This window comes from Crotalus tigris, unplaced genomic scaffold (genome assembly GCF_016545835.1).
Source record: "Crotalus tigris isolate CLP2741 ecotype Arizona unplaced genomic scaffold, ASM1654583v1 scf7180000017701.1507938, whole genome shotgun sequence".
NCBI lineage: Eukaryota > Metazoa > Chordata > Lepidosauria > Squamata > Viperidae > Crotalus > Crotalus tigris.
In genome coordinates, this window is record NW_024096577.1 from 574,600 (window position 1) to 592,042 (window position 17,443).

Genomic DNA, 17,443 nt, shown 5'->3' on the forward strand with positions numbered 1-17,443 from the left:
TTTGTCTGAAATAGTATAGGTTCTCCTTCCAACTCAATGATGATGATGATGATGATGTTATTATTATTATTACAAGAGACAGATCAGTGAATATGAGTGACTGACAAGTGTGAAAGACAATCAAGTGAAAAAGACAACTGAATCCAAGAGTGGTAGCATACACATTAGCGTGAGACAGTAAGGCAGGGGAATGTGAGAGAACAATACAACATCATTATTCATTACATAGATATAAAAACAAGGCTGCCTCTTTGGCTGGAAGTTTTAGTCTGGAATTATTTTAACAATTAATACAGCACAGGTACTCCTTAACTTACAACAGTTCATTTAGTGACCATCCAAAGTTACAATGGCACTGACAAAAATTACTTATGGCCATTTTCACATTTGGGACCACTGTAGCATCCCCCCAGTCATGTGATCAAAATTTGGATTCTTGGCTACTGGTTTATAATTATGACGGTTGCAGTATCCTGGGATCCAGTAATCAGCTTTTGCAACATTCTGACAAGCCAAGTCAATGGGGAGACCATTGATTCCAGATTCACTTAACAACTATGTTACTAACTTAACAAGTGTAGTGATTCACTTAGCAATCGTGGCAGGTCCTAAAAATCATAAAATGGGGCAAAATTCACTTAGCAAATGTCTCGTATACATTTTGGGCTTAATTGTTGTCGTTATGTTTTAGGGCATATTAAAGCCATATTAAAAGAATAGCCCATGCATTGCAATTGCCTGTATCAAAGCAAGAGAGAAGATGAGAACCATTGAAAAAGGCAAGCAAAAGACAGCACTGGAATAAGAGACCAAACAAGAGGGATCGTCCGAAGTTTATCCACAGAAGGAATGGGAGCTTCTAAGCAAAGCAGGAAACTTTCCACCCACTTTGCAGATCAGGTTTCAACAGATGGCTATACCTGTCATTCCAGCCTTTTGTTGAAACTCACCTCCTCCCCCATCCCTAACCTGCTTCAGAGAGAGCATCTGAAGGATGTTTTTCCCACGACCAGGAGATCACTCAACCTCTGCCCCTTAACTCGCTCTATCAGTGGTGGCGAACCTATGGCACGGATGCCAGAGGCGGCACTCAGAGGCCTCTCTGTGGGCACGCGCACCGTTGCCCCAGTCCTAGGCCTTCAGCTGGGTTTTATAAAACCTTTTCGTTTTAGGCCTCTGCCGCCATGTGCAAAAAAAAAAAAAAAGGTTCAATCAGTCAATTTCAACTTCTTCGGGGGAAAAAAAAAGATCTTGCAAAGTTGGAATTGATTGATTGAACTTTTTGGTCCCAGTCAGTCTGCCGTTACCACCGTAGCCACGACTACCCAATGTGCCACACCCAGTCAACTGGCGACACCCACCCAGCACCCGACGATGCATAAATGGGTTTTGGGTTGCAGTTTGGGCACTTGGTCTCTAAAAGGTTTGCCCTCACTGCTCTATCGTGAGAGCACCACTCACCAGCCGCATTACAAAGACAGGAATAGAGACCAGCTATCAAATTATGTTTTTGTGCTCCCTTGCGGAAGGAAAACCACATTACGTTGGCTGCCTTGATGCCCCTTTATTCAGCCAACAGACTCTTTGGGAATATTAACAGAGCTGATGCCAAGGTTGGTCCTTAGGAAGACGCTGCTCTCACCTTCCCAAATTAGGACGCAGCTTCCCATATCTCAGATCACCAACGGGATTGGATGTTGGCAAGAACAGACCAACTTTGTCTTTCTGAAGGCTTTTTTTGCTCTCTCTCTAAAGACAACATTTCCATTTCGGGGGTACAATCAGTAGGAAGTAGGAATGAGGTTAAAACCAGTAACTTAAAATATGTGATTCCTGCTAGAGAATGACAGAAGTTACTTTTCCAAATGTTTATTCTTGTAGCACTAAGAAAATCAAGATACCACTCTTCTTCCCAAAACATCTGGCCCTGATTTTGCTTCTGCCTCTTTGAAAGAGGCAAATTGTTCCTTGACTTCACCACATTCCAGACCTAAGCTCCACCTTGTAGCAGGAAAATTCAACAGATAATGTGACATGTAGGATTAAAATCCTAAAAGGTTTCCTTTGCTTTTGTTCGGGCAGACTGATGAACTGTCTTCTCTCTCCCTAGAAGATCGGACAAGTTGGGTGCGAAGTTCCTCAGGAAAGTGTGATTTGGGGAAAAAGGAAGATAAGAACGTTCCTCTGGCCTTTTGCAGGCAGCTGGCAAATCTCCCTGCAAACACAAAAGTAGGCAAAAATCAGAGTTATAAGGAGAAAGAAGGATTATCTCAACCAAATAATACTGACTCTTAGTTATTACAGCTCTTAGTTATTGGCTCTATGTATGTGCATGTTCTTTTTTTTAACTAAGATTTTTATGTCCCCTGATTTACTACTCTGGACTAATTTCTGCTCTAATTTAACTGCAGGAAGCACAAAGAAGTTAGATGTCGCAAGAGGGAGGTTGCAGTCCTTCAGCTCAAGGCCTCAGCAGGTCAAAGAGTAGCAACAAGTTTTTAAAAATATTTCCTGCTGCTCCATTTGCTACCCCATTTTCCATTATAAAAGACTTATTTTTGATTCATGAGCTCAAAGATATATACATATACATAGATACATACACAAACATACCATTATCTAGTCTAATTTTATTCCCAAAACAATTATCTTACGAGGCAAGTAGGATTAAAAAATAGAAGCTGTATACCTTAAATCCGTGTTCACAAAATTGCAATATTCATTTAACAATCTGTGCAGAAATACATAACTCAAAGCGTGGCTTTTACCGCAGCATGCTCAGAAAGCTGTTTAAGTTTCCCAAAAGGCTCAACCACCAGCTGCCCAACTTCACTTTAAGCTAATTTAACCTGTTATGGAAATCTAGCCTACAAGATTGGGGGGATTTTCCCATTTTCTTCTCATTGCACGGTGTATTCATTTTTTTTTTCCTCCAAAAGACTTAAGAAGACAGTAAACAGAAGCAAGGGGCAAAACCCTGCCTATTGAAATACTTCTTAGAATTTCATTTTAGCAAATTAGAAAACCCTTTCTCCAAAGTTAGCGTTAGATCTAAACCCTGAATGAAATTGTCTATTTAATACTAGTATTAAATAAATAGGCACATGCATTCTGGGTTTAAATCTAGTAGATCTTTAGATTTCTATATCACCCAGAAGAAGAGTGACTTTCGACCATATGGCATAAAATACACCAAGGGTTGGCTGGAGTCTTTATCATTTGGAATTGTGGCGTTTCTTCTTCTGGTAAAGAAGAAACAGACAAAAGAATAAAATAGGTTTCATACATTTAGTATTTGTCCAATGGCACCTGTTTTGTTTTGTGGTTTTTGCTTTCTATTAGATTATTTTAGAATAGAATGGAATAGCAGAGTCCAGGGATCCCCTGGCTGCAGCCCACTACCAGGTCTTGGCCTGTTTGGAATTGGACCACAGAAGTGGCAGGTGAGAACGTGAACACTCGCAGCTCCACTTGCGCGAACAGTGGGTGAGTGCGCAGGCACAGCTCCATTTGTGTGAGAGACGGGTGCATGTGACCACCTCTCGCACAAATAGAGCTGCGCACGTTTGCCCACTGCTCATACTTAACCATTCCCTCTCCCTCCCCCCTCCCCCAGCAAAGCTGGAAAGGTTGGAGAACGCTGATCTAATCCAACCTTCTGCTCAAGCAGGAGAGCCTATATCAGGGGTGTCAAACTCAATTTCATTGAGGGCCGCATCAGCATTGTGGTTGCCCTCGGGCGGGGCGGGGGGTCCAGGGTGGGTGTGGCCTACTGGGTGGGTGTGGATGGAGTGGGTGTGGCCTTTTGGGTGGGCATGGCCAGTTCTACATTGTTCAACTCAAGGGTGCCTGTGGGGGCCTGGGCAGGAGTGGGACAGATCTGAGGGTCTCTGACAGAAAGGAGTGGGACTGGGGGAAGTGCCAAGGCATGGTCCACTGGAGGAGCCTCACTGCCTGCTGAAACCCCTCCGCCGCAGACCATCAAGCCAGATGGGTGAAGTAGGCGAGGGCCATTTGCTGGCCACTTCCAAGCGATGGTCCATTTCTTCATTCCTCACAAAGGGTGACACCTCCCCAGCATGCACCCAGGGGGCGGGGCCAACGCGGCTGGGGCTGGTTCCTCACTGTTTCCAGACAGCCTTGTGGAGCTAAGACTGAATTCGTTTCGGCATAGATGGCCACCACAAAATTGTACATTGGCTCCCTCCCGGCCTGGGCCAGGGCCAAGGCAGCGGGGGCCGTTCCCTCACTGTTTCCACGATGGCTTTGTGGGCCAAATGAAACCACTTCATGGGCAGCATCCAGCCCCTGGCCTTGTGTTTGACATGTCTGGCCTATATCATTTCAGACAAATGGCTGAATTTTACTATGGGCTCTCTATTTAATGTTTTTGATTGTTTTATATTTTCCCTAATTTTGTTCGCCACCCAGCGCCTACTGGAGTTGGGCAGTCAATAAATTTAGATAAATAAATGCATTCATTTTTTTATTTATTAAGTAATAATACGATGCTAATAGCAACTAAGTGTGATATAAGCAAAACCAGAATAACTCCTAGATTAACATCTCCCCAGCCCTCTTTTTATCCACTCAAGGTGAATGGAGAAACAAGCAGGAATAGTTCTCAGAAGAAAGAGATACTTGCCTTATACAAGCTGCACACCAAATTGAAGAGAGAGTCTTGTGCTTGAGTTTGAAGTTTTTCAGTGTGGACCTGAGAAAAATAAACAAAGTGGAGGGAGACATTTTCACCATGGCAGTAGACCAGTGAGTCTGGTTACTCTGCAAATAGATTTCATCGAGAGACTTAAATACAGGTAGTGTCTTTGACTTACAACCACAATTGAGCCCAAAATGTATGCTGCTAAGTGAAACATTTGTTAAGTAAGTTTTGCCTCATTTTACAACCTTTCTTGCCACTGCAACGATCCTGGCTGAAGCCATTTTTGCTTCGTTTTTGGTTGCCACAGTACTGGGATGGGGGATGAGTGGTTTTAAGGTTAGACTAAAGAATAAATTGTCGTGTGGGAACCAAGGTCATTGCTGCCTGACTTAGCAGGCTAAGCCTTCTGTTAGAAAGTCCCCTAAAGTGTTCTATTGAGGAATGTGGATAATGACATAGTGCTGGAGTGGGAAGTTCAACTTTGTAACATTGTAATGTTTGGGAGGGAACTCCAGACTTGGTTTCACTTTTGACTGTGTTGATATTTTGTCGCCAATAAATATGTTCTTTAAGGAAACCTCTTGCCTTGGAGTTCTGCTTTTACTGGTCTCATCTATCGGAACCAGGACATTAAGCCAAGTCTGGAGTTCCATCTCAAGGGTTACAATGATTGAAACCATGACACAGTTGTTATATGAATCGCTGGGGCTGTTAAGCTAGTAATACAGTTGTTAAGTGAGTTTGACTTCCCCGTTGACTTTGCTTGTCACAAGATTGTAAAAGTTGATCACATGACTCCAGGACATGGCAACCATCATAAATATGAACCAGTTGCCAAGTGTCCAAATTTTGATCCCCACGACAGGACCCTGGGAATGTGGCAATGGTTGCAAGTGTGAAAAGCATTCATAGGTCACTTTTTTCAGTGCCACTGTAACTTTCAACGGTCACAAAATGAACTGTCGTAAATCGAGGACTACCTGTATGAGCACTGTGCAAAATGTTTAAGAATTGAGTTCAAATGCTCAAAACAGTCATTCATAGCACATTCCAAGTTCAAAGGAGTCCAATTTTGAGCATAAGGGGTATTTTCAATCTCATGGCAATTTGGAAATGATCAAAGTAGCATCAACACGGATCCAATATGGTCACATCAACCTATTTCAATTTCAAGACACTTTGAACTTGAGTGGGGGGTTTAGAACTTAGAACATTAGTCTCTTAGCCCAGTAAAGAAAAAAAAAAAGGAAGTAATCCTTTCTGTTTTTATATCAATGTAGCATTTTCACCCGTGTAAACCAAATAACAAGCAAGGAACGCAGAATGCTTCCTGATGTTACAATTCAACGCAGCTGACACTGAAGCAAACAAGTAAAAAGAAGAGAAAATCTATTAAGAGACAGAGCGTGAATCAGGGCCCTCTAAACCAGTGGTTCTCAACTTTTTTAATGCCGCGACCCCCCAACCGGTCGTAAGTCGAGGACTACTCAACTGGTCGTAAGTCGAGGACTACTCAACTGGTGCAGCACCGTTTGCAGAATGGGACTTTTGGCGGGCTCAGCAGGGCTGGCTCAGGAATTCTGGAAGTTGAAGTCCACGAGTCCATAAAAGAGCCAAGGTTGCCTACCCCTGGTCTAAAAGGAGTCCTGGTGACTCTGCTCACTGCCAGGAGTTCGATCCTGACGAGTTCAAGGTTGACTCAGCCTTCCATCCTTCTGAGTTCGGTAAAATAAGGACTCTGATTGTTGGGGGCAATGTGCTGATTCTGTAAATTGCTCAGAGAGGTCTGTAAAGAACTATGGAGCGATATATATTCGTCTAAGTGTTATTGCTAAATAGACAGTCCTCATCTTATAACCATTCACTTAGCAACCGTTCAAAGATACAACAGTACTGAAAAAAATGGCTTTAGAACAAGTCCTGGCCCAACTGTTACACTGTCCTCACGGTCACATGATCATGAGCAGGATAGTTGGCAACCAGCATGCGTATATGACAGTTGCGGCATCATGAGATCACGTGATCACCATTTGTGATTTTTCCCAGGGGCTTACAAAAAGCTAAGTCTATGGGAAAAGCTAAATTTGTTTAATGAGCAGGTGATTCGCTTAACGACCAGGGCAAAAAAGGTTGTACAATCGTTTGACTACTTAACAATCACATTATTTTAACGATGAACGTTCCGGTCTCAATTGTAGTCATAAGCTGAGGACTATCTGTACTATGTAATTAAAAATGCACTATTGATTTGCACCTTTTCTTTCTGTTTCTATATAATTTTCCCTGACCTGTGCTCAGGGCTCTTAGTTTGCCTTGGCTGGACCCCAGACATTGTTGCATCGGAATCTTAATAAAGAAAATCAAACTCCTATATTACGATTGCAAGACAAGGACAACCTGTAATCTCTCAACTGTTATCTTTGTGGTCCCCTCCATCATTTCCATTATCATTTTTCCTACTATAGACAATCTATTACGGAAAGGAATTTAAGTACTGGAATTTTGCATAGTGACTTTTGATCAACTGCCACCACAACTGGAGAGACTGTTCCATCCAAAACGTTTGCGCCCAGTTTCATTTGTCAAAGAAAATGAGGGGTAGGGTGTCCTAGAGATAAAGATGCTTGCCTCCCATTTGGAAGGTTAAGAGTTCAAGCCTAGGAAGCGATATTTTTCAGAGCGCAAAGAGAAAATATCTACTGTGAACGCCGCATAGGAGTCAGGAAGAGGACCTGTCCAACAAACGCCATTCAATCGTCCCCACTCCTCCCCGAATCAAGGGATTACCAAGTTGTAAAAAGAAAAAAAATGTTGAAAGAAGATGTAGTTCTCTCCTTTTACATCATGGTTTAGTGGCAACTTTTTTTTTTTGCAAAGCTTGAGATAATCTTTCTAGAAGATTAACACAGTGGGGTCCTTGGTGCTCTCTGAGCTTTCTTGTAGACATTTCATTACCAAGGTAGGTAACATCACCACTGCAGCACCAACCTCCGAGAGCACCAAGGACCCCAAAAGTCAATCCTGGGTTACAGTTATTCTCTTCTAAGATTAATACAAGAAGATGTGAGGGGGTCACATTATCTCCTGCCTCCATTAACACTTACCCCATTGATGAGAATCCATGGCACATACTCATGACGCGGTTTCAGAGCCCTGGTGAGTTCAGCGTTCCTATGCATAAGCTTGTTACCTACGTCTCCATTCACACACGCCTTGATATCTGCTAGAGAGGCGTTAGGAGCATACAGTTTCAGGCACTGCAGAAACAGAATGGGCAATCCTTATTACTTTGAAGCCAGAATGAGCAGTTTTATTAAACAAGTTCTGTTGATTTGTGGAGCCTCTAATCCCAACCACTAAAAGATGAAGATGGATTTGATTGCCTTTGTAAGTCCTGCTGCAATAGAAGCTGATGGGCTCTCGCTCAGACCCATCTAGCTTACAGAAATGAGCAAAAAAAAAAAAAAAAAAAAGGAATAGAAGTGCTTTATGAGTTCCTGGAAAAAAAAGGTAGGATAAAAATTTAACAATAAATTATATATTATTAGTATATTTGCACAATGTACAGTTTGATTTCAACCCGCTGGTCACTTATGGCAGGGGTCTCCAACTCCCAAGTCCACAGTCCACTAAGGTCCATGGCCCGTTGGGAACCAGGCTGTGCAAGCGACAGGTGAGCGTGTGAAGCTCCATTTGCGCATACACGGAATTAGGTGGCAAGCGTGAAACCATCCCCTCTGCCAGTCTGTGGAGCAGGAAAAGTTGGGGACTGCATCTAACATATTTCAGGTAGGTCTTGGTTAATGATCACTTCTTCAGCAACCGTTTGAACTTATAAAGGTGCTGAGCAAGGGATACTTACAACCAGTCCTCAAGGTTCCAGCTCTCACAACGTCCCATGGTCATGTGTTTGCAATCTGCAACCTTTCTTGACGGCTTCCCACAAGCAAAGTTAATGGGGAAGCCAGCAGGAAAGCGGAAGTCAGAATCAGGGGAGGTGCTCGCTTAACATCCCACAGTGATTCACTTAATGACTGTAACCAGGGACTGTTGGGACTGCCATTGCTAAGTGGCATAGTCACATGACATCATGCTTTAGGACTGCATCACTTAGTAACAGAAATTCTGTTCCAAATTCTGTACGATCATTAAACAAGGACCAATGTAAATTAAAATTTAAATGATTATTAGCAGAATTCAAAGAGTGGGACGGAAAAGCTTTCTTAACAGTGGGACTAGGATGAAATATAGCTCCCAAAGAAGTTAATTTTGTAATCTGGGAGCTTCAATTGTACTATCATGGCCACCATCTAAACCTCTTTGACCATGCTGTAGAAAGTAAGGAAGATGATCTCAACAGAAATTTGCAAGGCATCTTGTGTATTTCCTAGGCTAAAAGAGATGAAATATTTTAAAGTCCTGAGCCATGAGATGATATTTGGAAGAGGCTCAGGCAGTTACCTCTCTCACCAGGGAGAGGTGGAAGATTTGCAAGATTATATTATGATAGACAATCTCTGTAAAATTAGTGTTAGTCTCCCAGCAGAATTGATTTTTCTGGACTGGTCTACCTAGTGGAGTTCACATATGCACTGTGGACACCCTGCTTCCTGGGATTTTTTCAGCTTTCTCAGTCGTATTCAGCTTTTACTTATTTTATTTATTTAATTTTATTATTTATTCTCTTTACAGAACCCAGCATTCCTGGCTTCAGATCTTTTAAATAGGTGATGGCCATCCTTATGGATAAAACAAATGCCCTGGCAGGGCACAGCCCCTTGGCCAAGTTAAAACCGAGCGTTCAGCTTTATTTCTACAATCCCTCCCTCCAATGTCTCCCTGTCATCACTCATCAGATCAGAATTGCAGGAAGAACCATGGCATACCAGTGGCAAGCTGCCGATGACATCGTTACTTGACTCCATGCAGAAGATGAGCATAAAATCCATCTCTGGATACAGGTGGCTAATACAAGTCTGGGGAAGGTAGAGCACAAGGGTTAGGGCAGGGTAGTCCACAAGAGTATAGACAGAAGGTCAAGCTTACAGCTACAACACTCATCTACAACAAGATGGTCTGTGCAATAGGCATAAAAGGGGTGGAGCTTCCATTGCACCACCATGGTTGCCATCTTGACTTTTTTGACCATACCTTCAAGCACCCCTGCAGTGGAGCACAAGGAGAGAGGAGGAACAGGGTGCAGAAAGGAGAAAAAACTATCCAGAGGAGAATGCCCGTGCCACAGGTTTAGGCTGTTCTAAATCCTACTGTCAAAACCTTAATTAATGTTAACAGGTGGAGCCAACATTTGAACAAGCTAATAATTCTGAAAAGGTAAGACATGAGACATGACGTCCTCTTTTGCTCCCCCCCCCATTGTTTATTGCCTCTCCCAATGCTGTTAACTCAACCTGGACAACTTTAAGATGTGTGAACTTCAACTCCTAGAACTAAGTTGCTGGGGAATTCTGGGAGTTGAATTCCAACGTCTGAAAGTTGCTAAGGTTGAGAAACACACTTAGAGCAAATAAAGTACAGGTAGTCCTCAACTTACAACAGTTCTTTTAGTGACCGTTTGAAGTTACAACGGGACTGAACAAGTAATAATGCTAATGCTAATGCTAATAATGCTAACAATGCTAATGTTAATGTTAATGCTCATAATGCTAATGCTAATGCTAATAATAATAATATTGAATCTGCGCAATTATGGATGAAACGTGTAACAGTGATACCCACTGTCATCGGGGCACTGGGAACTATGTCCAAAAGCTTTGCAAAATACATCAAGAAACTGCAGCTTCCTGCAATAACTCCACCAATGTTACAAAAAACAGTGCTACTCGGAACATCTTATATTTTAAGGAGGTACCTGGTTGACACCTAGGTCACTGGTAGCAAACCGTGTCAACCATCACCGCCAGCCAACTTGAATGTTCAGTTGACTGAGGTTCATGTTTAATGAATAAAAGATAATAATAATAAAGTTGGAAGGGACCTTGGAGGTCATCTAGTCCAACCTCCTGCTCAGGCAGGAAACCCTATACCATTTCAGATAAATGGCTGTCCAGTGACTTATGACCATTTTTCACATTTATGACCATTGCATTATCCCCATGGTTATGTGTTCAAAATTCAGACACTGGGCAACTGACTCATATTTATGACGGTTGTTGTGTCTCGGGGTCAGGTGATCACCTTTTGCGACCTTCTGACAAACAAAGTCAATGGGGAGCTAGATAACAACCATGTTACTCACTTAACAAGAACTGCGGCAAGAAAGGCCACAAAATGGACAAAATTTACTTAACAAATGTCTCGCTTAGCAGCAGAAATTTTGAGCTCAATCTTGGTCGTTAAGTCTTGGGGAAAAAATATGGGCCCTTTCCTACCTTTTGTGGGTGTCTACCGGTAGAGGTTTAACATGCAAATGGCTGCTGAAGCTTGGCAGAAAATTAAGGCCTCCATTTCACCCTGGAATCCCCTCCTCAAATGGGCCTTGTCTTCCCTTACTGCGGGAGGGTGGCCCCTGACACACCACACATAGCTTCACACTGCAAGTTTCTGCTGTAAAGCATGCTGCTGTAGAAATGCAGGAAGCCAAATTGCAACCTGGGCAAGATTGATCTGCTCCAAGAGGACATTCCCATATCCCCTCCACGCACACGCACACACACACACACCACTATCAGTATTCTCACTTTTATCAGTTATCCTACAAGCACAAACCTCTATCATGTTCCCCAAGCATTCCTCTTCGCCATGCTGGCAGTCAAAATGCCATTTTGTGGCCTCTTTAGACTCCTGTAAGAGGATAAATGGAGTTGATGAGAAATCTGAGCAAGGAATCATCTCCATAACTTTCAGTCATTCTGCTGGATCCAGGAATATTCTCCTACCTCTGCATTCCCGTAGGGAACTAAAGTGACGTTCATGATGTCTTGTAGCATCAGCCAAGTGGGAAAGAGCATCAGTACCAGAAATTCGCGGCAACCAGAACAGAGGGATTCATAGTAGAGGCTCACAGAGACGCGGTCGGCTTTCGGGGAGTTGGAGATCAACCTGGTGCAATGCTTCTCCACCTGCAAGAAAGCAAAGTTTGCATCAAGATGGGGTGTTCATGGTTTGACTGCCTGGTATGCCAGCAAGCTAAAAAGCCAGTTGTCTTCCTTAGATAGGGATGAAGAAAATACTTCTTTTTCATTGCTTATACTGTACAGTATATATTCTATTGGCTCATTCAAAAGAACTTTAAATGGTTGGAGGAAAAAAAAATCAGCATCCAGACAAATCTGTCGTGAGGGTGAAGGCTGGTTTCAGAACATTTCGTTACCAGGTTAGGTAACATCTTCAGAGGAATTTAATGGGATGTCAGTGTCGGTATTCTTCTGCTTATAAGGACTTCATGTGGTCAGTAGGGTCTTGTGATAGGGAGGTCATGTCAGGTAATAGTCATGTCAGACAAGGGTCTTCTGATGGGTCAGGTATGGGTCCCATCACAAGACCCTCACCTGATGTGGCCCTTATCTGACATGATCTCTCCATCACACGACCTATTGACCACATGAAGCAGAATACCAACACTGACACCCCCCTAAATTCTGCTGAAGATGTTACCTAGCCTGGTAACCAAACGTTCGGAAACCAATCCACAAACTTGGAGAATGAACCTCCACCCTCATCCTACACCTGAGCTACAGATATTTGCCACTATCACCAAATCTGACATGCTAGAGAAAAACTGCCTGCTGTGGCATCCATCAATATAGTGTTAATAGAGGGCGAAATGGATAGTTCCCCAGGTACAGCCACCTACTTATCCTCTGTAACCATGGGAATCCATGACATGATCTAGTTTTAAAAATGCAAAGAGGTTTGTAAGGGAGAAGGGAATCCAAGTAGGGAAGCATTTCGCTGAGAGTTGCAATTTGGCTATAGATCTTGTCATGAAAGTGCTCCCCCTGTAAAATACCATCTCCCTGAAAGTCAAATGGGGCCCAACACCTGCAAGGTTTTAAAGTTGGGATGGGGGTCTGGAGATGTAATAGAGTTGGCCAATTGTTTCAGGAGATTAGACTTCGCCTGTCTTTTGTTGTTCTTCCCTTTCAGCCGGTCACTAGTCAGCACGGACCTCATTCATCACCAAGACCTCTGCAGCCGCAATGGGGAAGGTATGACTTCAGGACTTTTTTGTCTTGTGGAGTTTTTGGTGCTTTCTGAGCTGGTTGTTTCCTTGCAAGGGTTTCATTATCCAATTAGGTAAGATCTTCAGTGCTAGAAGAGTAATGTTATCTGATTGGGTAATGAAATGTCTGCAAGAAAACCACCAAGCTCAGAGAGTACTAAGGATTCCATAATTCATCCCTGAGTTAAAATATTCCTTCCCATTTTAAATCTTACGATGTTTCTTTCAGGAAAAACTCCTTCCACAGCCAGTATGAACTGTTACACACTCAGCCTACTTGTTATACAATACACCGATCTAATTGTGAAAGATTTTGACAAGGAAGCTGACAATAAAAACGAAAAAGAAACCTCAAATGCTTTGATTCACACCCCTCCCCAAGAATTCAGCCAGCTTCCTTTTCTAGTAACAGAAGTGAAAGTGTGGGGCTTTGCCAAAAACAGAGCTGATTCATTTTACTCAACGGTGGAGTTTTCTGTCTGGAATTTTCCCTAATAAGATGGGCCGGGTCAAGATAGGCTATGCAAAGTGGCTTTTGTAGCAATCTAGCTGCAAAGGTTTTGTTTGCAAGGGGGCTTTTGAATTGGAAGCACAGACTCCAACTTCCTCTAACTGCAGAGGAAAGTAGGCCGACATACAGATAGTCCTCAACTTATGACCACAAATGAGACGGGAACTTTCCTCACTAAGCAACGTGGTTATTAAGTGAATCACACCAGATTTAACAATCTTTTCTGTTACAGTTGTTATGCAAATTGCTGCAGTCATTAAATGAATCACAAAATTGTTAAGCAAATCCAATTTCCCACATTGGTTTTGCTTGCTGGAAGACCCCCCCCCCCAGGAAGGCTGCAGATGGTGACCATGGGACCCCAGGACATAGCAATAGTCATAAGTGCAAGGAGTGGTCATTAGTTTCCCTTTGCTTTTGTCCACTGATTTCAACAGGGTTAAAACTGCCTCCTTGAAAATTTTCTTGCCTCCCTCCTTGAAAAGCTTTTGCAATTTTTAAAATTTTAATTCTAAAATGTGACATTTTAATTTTTATGTAGTTTCATATTTTGATGCTATATTGTACGCTGCCCAGAGAGGTCCTCTTTGAGGGAGATGGGCGGTTCAGAAATGCGAAAAGTAAATAAGTCACTTTTTTCCGGTGGCATTATTTTGAAGGTTGTTAAACAAATGGTCTTAAGCCAAGGACTATCTGAAGATAAATGGATATGGAGAGGGAATCCTGCTCACTTCCTTAGGCCCAGAATGGATAAGAACCCTAGCTTAGTTTTGAAATAAAATTCCTTTCACTGTTTATTTGAAAGGTGGTTCCGTTACAAAAATGCTGTTAGTTTGAATTTAAAAATAAAGTTGGAGTAGGGGGGAGATCCTTGTGTGGTTAGAATAGAATAGAGCTGGAAGGGACCTTGGAGGTCTTCTCAAGCAGGAGAACCTATACCATTTGGTTAGCCAAATTGTGCTCAGCCATTGTCTATTTAGCCATTATTTGCGTGTGCCTAGTACACGTAAACTTTAAATCATGATTTACAAAACAAATGGAAGTATCAGCACAACCCAAGAAGTCATCATTTGCCTTACATCTGTCTTTTTTTAAAAGTACATTGAAGAGCCGCTTTTTGGCCTGAGAAGGAGATCATTCAAAACTGCAGGAACAGACCGTACGTCTGGAGAACATTAAAATAAGAATATGGTTTGCTTATGGAATAGCTACAGAACTTATTTTAATATACATTAGGACTGCATCTATGCCTGGCAATTAGTGGAAGGCCATTGCTGTTTCCTATTCAAACAGAAAGGCAGCACAAATGAATGCCAGCTGACAGAAAGCTTAGTATATGGTTGTGGATTTAGAGCACGGGTCTCAAACTTGCCGCGTCATGTGACATGTCGCGACGTATTGTGACTTTTTTCACATTGCTGGAGCTGGGGTGGGCGCGGCCTCCGCATGATGCAACCGGCCCACTGGCTGGCAGTTTGACACCCCTGATTTAGAGAAAGGATACCAAAATGTGAATAAGCTTGAATTAAATCATTTCTGAATTCTTGCCAAGAAAATTGCAGGGATAGTCCAGACGGTCACCACGACTCAATGCTGGCACACACATGCACAGAATGTTCTGCATGGCAGATATGGAGCCCAACGTTAGTTGCTAAGTGCACTAACAACAGTTTATGATGGAAGTAAATTATAAGAGAGATAGGTAGGTGGGAGAGAGAGAGAGAGAGAGCGAGAGAGATGATAGATAAATATGTATCAGTGTATGAACATGGTGAAAGGTAGGATAATTTAAAAGGGTGGAAGAGAACAGAACATAATTGCTATGATTTTGCAGTGTTTTATTCGCTTCCTTTTAAATGTCTTTGACTATTGCTCACCCGTTTTCTGCACTTTGCATCAGAATGTAATTCAGATGTATCAGAATACAATTTTCATCACAGCCAGTCAATGGGGCCCACACATCTAGAGTAAGGTAAGCAAAAGGGGATGCTTTGAAATGGGTGGGCTGGGGAATTCTGGGAGTTGAAGTCCACAAGTCTTAAAGTTGCCAAGGTTGGACACTTCTGCTCTAAAGCTTGGAGAGGATGCTGGCTTCTACATAACTAGTCCTAGGCTGAGTTCTGTAAAACCATTTTTAATATGTACTATATACTGCCTTTTAGGTTGAGCCTGTTGTTTTCACTCCCTATTCCTCATGCACAGGTTCCAGGAATTTCTGCTTACTCCCTGCCCTTCCCATTGCTTAACTGGGAGAAATTAAAAACCCAGGTCCTCTGGCATTAAAGGAGGAGCAGCAAGGGAAAAAACAATGATTTGCAGCTTATTATTGAACTTCTCCTTGGATAATGAGCAACACTTAACACCAGCAAGGGTTTAAAAAAAACTTAGTCAAAAATTTCACCTTATCGGACTTTACAGGAAATATTTTAAAATAAATATTTGGCCAACTCCTATGACTGGGGTGTTATCAGCTTTCAGGGAATTTCATGGGTCTGGACTTCAGACCTCCTGTTGTGAATTTCTTCCATCTGATTGACTTCTGCAAGAAACTCGTGAATGAAGGAAAAACCACAGTAAATGGTCTGGTGATTCTTCACTGTCAGCATGAGTTCTTTGGAAGTGCTGAGTCAAAAATCCTTTGCTTAGATTCACTTCCTCCCTCCCTCCCTTTCCCTCCCCTCCTCTTCTTTTTTCTGGCATTCAGAAGATCATATAATCAATACTTGGGCACCCTCACCATTCAAACAAATCAACCTTTATACCACACATACTAGTAGGTCTCAATATTACTTGTCTGCTGGAGAATAAACCGTAACAATAAAGAAGAATATTTGTGGCTCAGAGTTGAAATGAGCAGTGCACTGATGTTACCTACTTTGGGTAATGAAACCTCTGCAAGAAAACAACCAAGCTCAGAGAGCACCAACGACCCTTCAAAATAAAACGTCCCATCTTTTTTTGCGGGGGGGGGGAACCCCTTCTACCATCTTGATCGTTTGAGTTGCTTGCCTTCTTCCTTTCTTTGAACGGATTTTTAGAATGGACTTTGGATGGACTTGTTCTGACAATGCAGAGACAGAGCGCGGTGAAAAAGGTAAAAAGTGGGGATTCAGAAGAGGGAGATCTGGCTTCTAGACCATTCCTGGGCACCCAAATGCCAGCCGGTTGACCTCGGATTATGCGCTTCCTCTCATTCCCCCAAATCAGAGCCAAGCCTGCTGAAAAACAAAGCCCTGCCCCAGGGTTTTCTCAACCTTGGAAACTTTTAAGATGCGTGGGCTGGAACTTTTCGGGGATCGTTTAAGGGAGGCTAGTAGAGAGAAAAACAAGCAGACTTCTGCAGCCTGAGGTTGCAAAGCACCCAGTTGAAGCCGCCCCGTGCTTCATGCAAACGGGCTATAAGCATGCAGTCCGGCCACCCTCTCGCTTACCTGGCAGGCTTGGGCGATCTCTTTGGAACTGCACCAAAGTTGCGGCGGATAATCGCACGACGGGCGGCTACCTTCCCCGCAGCCCGCCCAGAGGCTGCCGGCGATGAGCAGAAGAAGCCAACCACCCATGGCGAAGCGCTCCCAAATCTTGGGCGCCGAGAGCAGTTTGGCGGCCTTTAAACTCTCTCCGCCCCCGCCCGCCCCTTTCCTGCTCAGGGCAACCTGTTTTTCCTCTTCGGCTGCTCTTCGTGACTCGACCGGCCTTTGGGTAGATCCCAGACTTGTGCGCTTTTCCTACTGTTTGAAAGCCTCTGGGAAGGTTGGGAAATTTTGCTGGTGCCCTCATCCAGGCGCATGATTGCATTTCTGCCACCTGAGGGGGAAAATGCAGCTCTGACCAGCAATTGATTACAGACGTGTTGCAAATTTGCAAAAGGGGTGAAATAGAAGCTGTATCTGTTTCTTTTCATTCTCACAGTAGGTTTCTGAGATGATCGTTGCTCCTTGGCTCTTTTCAGCCGGCTCAGGAATTCTGGGAGTTGAAGTCCATGAGTCATAAAAGAGCCCCTGCGGCCTAAACTCCCTTTAACCCTCCAATGTTCCTTGAAAGCCTTAAATGTGCCTGCCTAAAATCCAGATCTGGACTACCAAGA

The 17,443-nt window shown here is 43.1% G+C and overlaps 1 protein-coding gene across 1 annotated transcript; it reads right to left on the minus strand.

The window, feature by feature from the left end:
• Window positions 1-1,852: 1,852 nt before the first annotated feature.
• Window positions 1,853-17,016, minus strand: IFI30 (IFI30 lysosomal thiol reductase). The gene is made up of 7 exons (XM_039338489.1): window positions 16,791-17,016; window positions 11,563-11,745; window positions 11,393-11,467; window positions 9,550-9,639; window positions 7,768-7,920; window positions 4,646-4,714; window positions 1,853-2,215 (listed from the first exon to the last, which is right to left on the minus strand). The coding sequence occupies exons 1-7, from the start codon at window positions 16,917-16,919 to the stop codon at window positions 2,051-2,053; spliced, it is 864 nt and encodes a 287-aa protein (XP_039194423.1). The 5' UTR covers window positions 16,920-17,016; the 3' UTR covers window positions 1,853-2,050.
• Window positions 17,017-17,443: the final 427 nt, after the last annotated feature.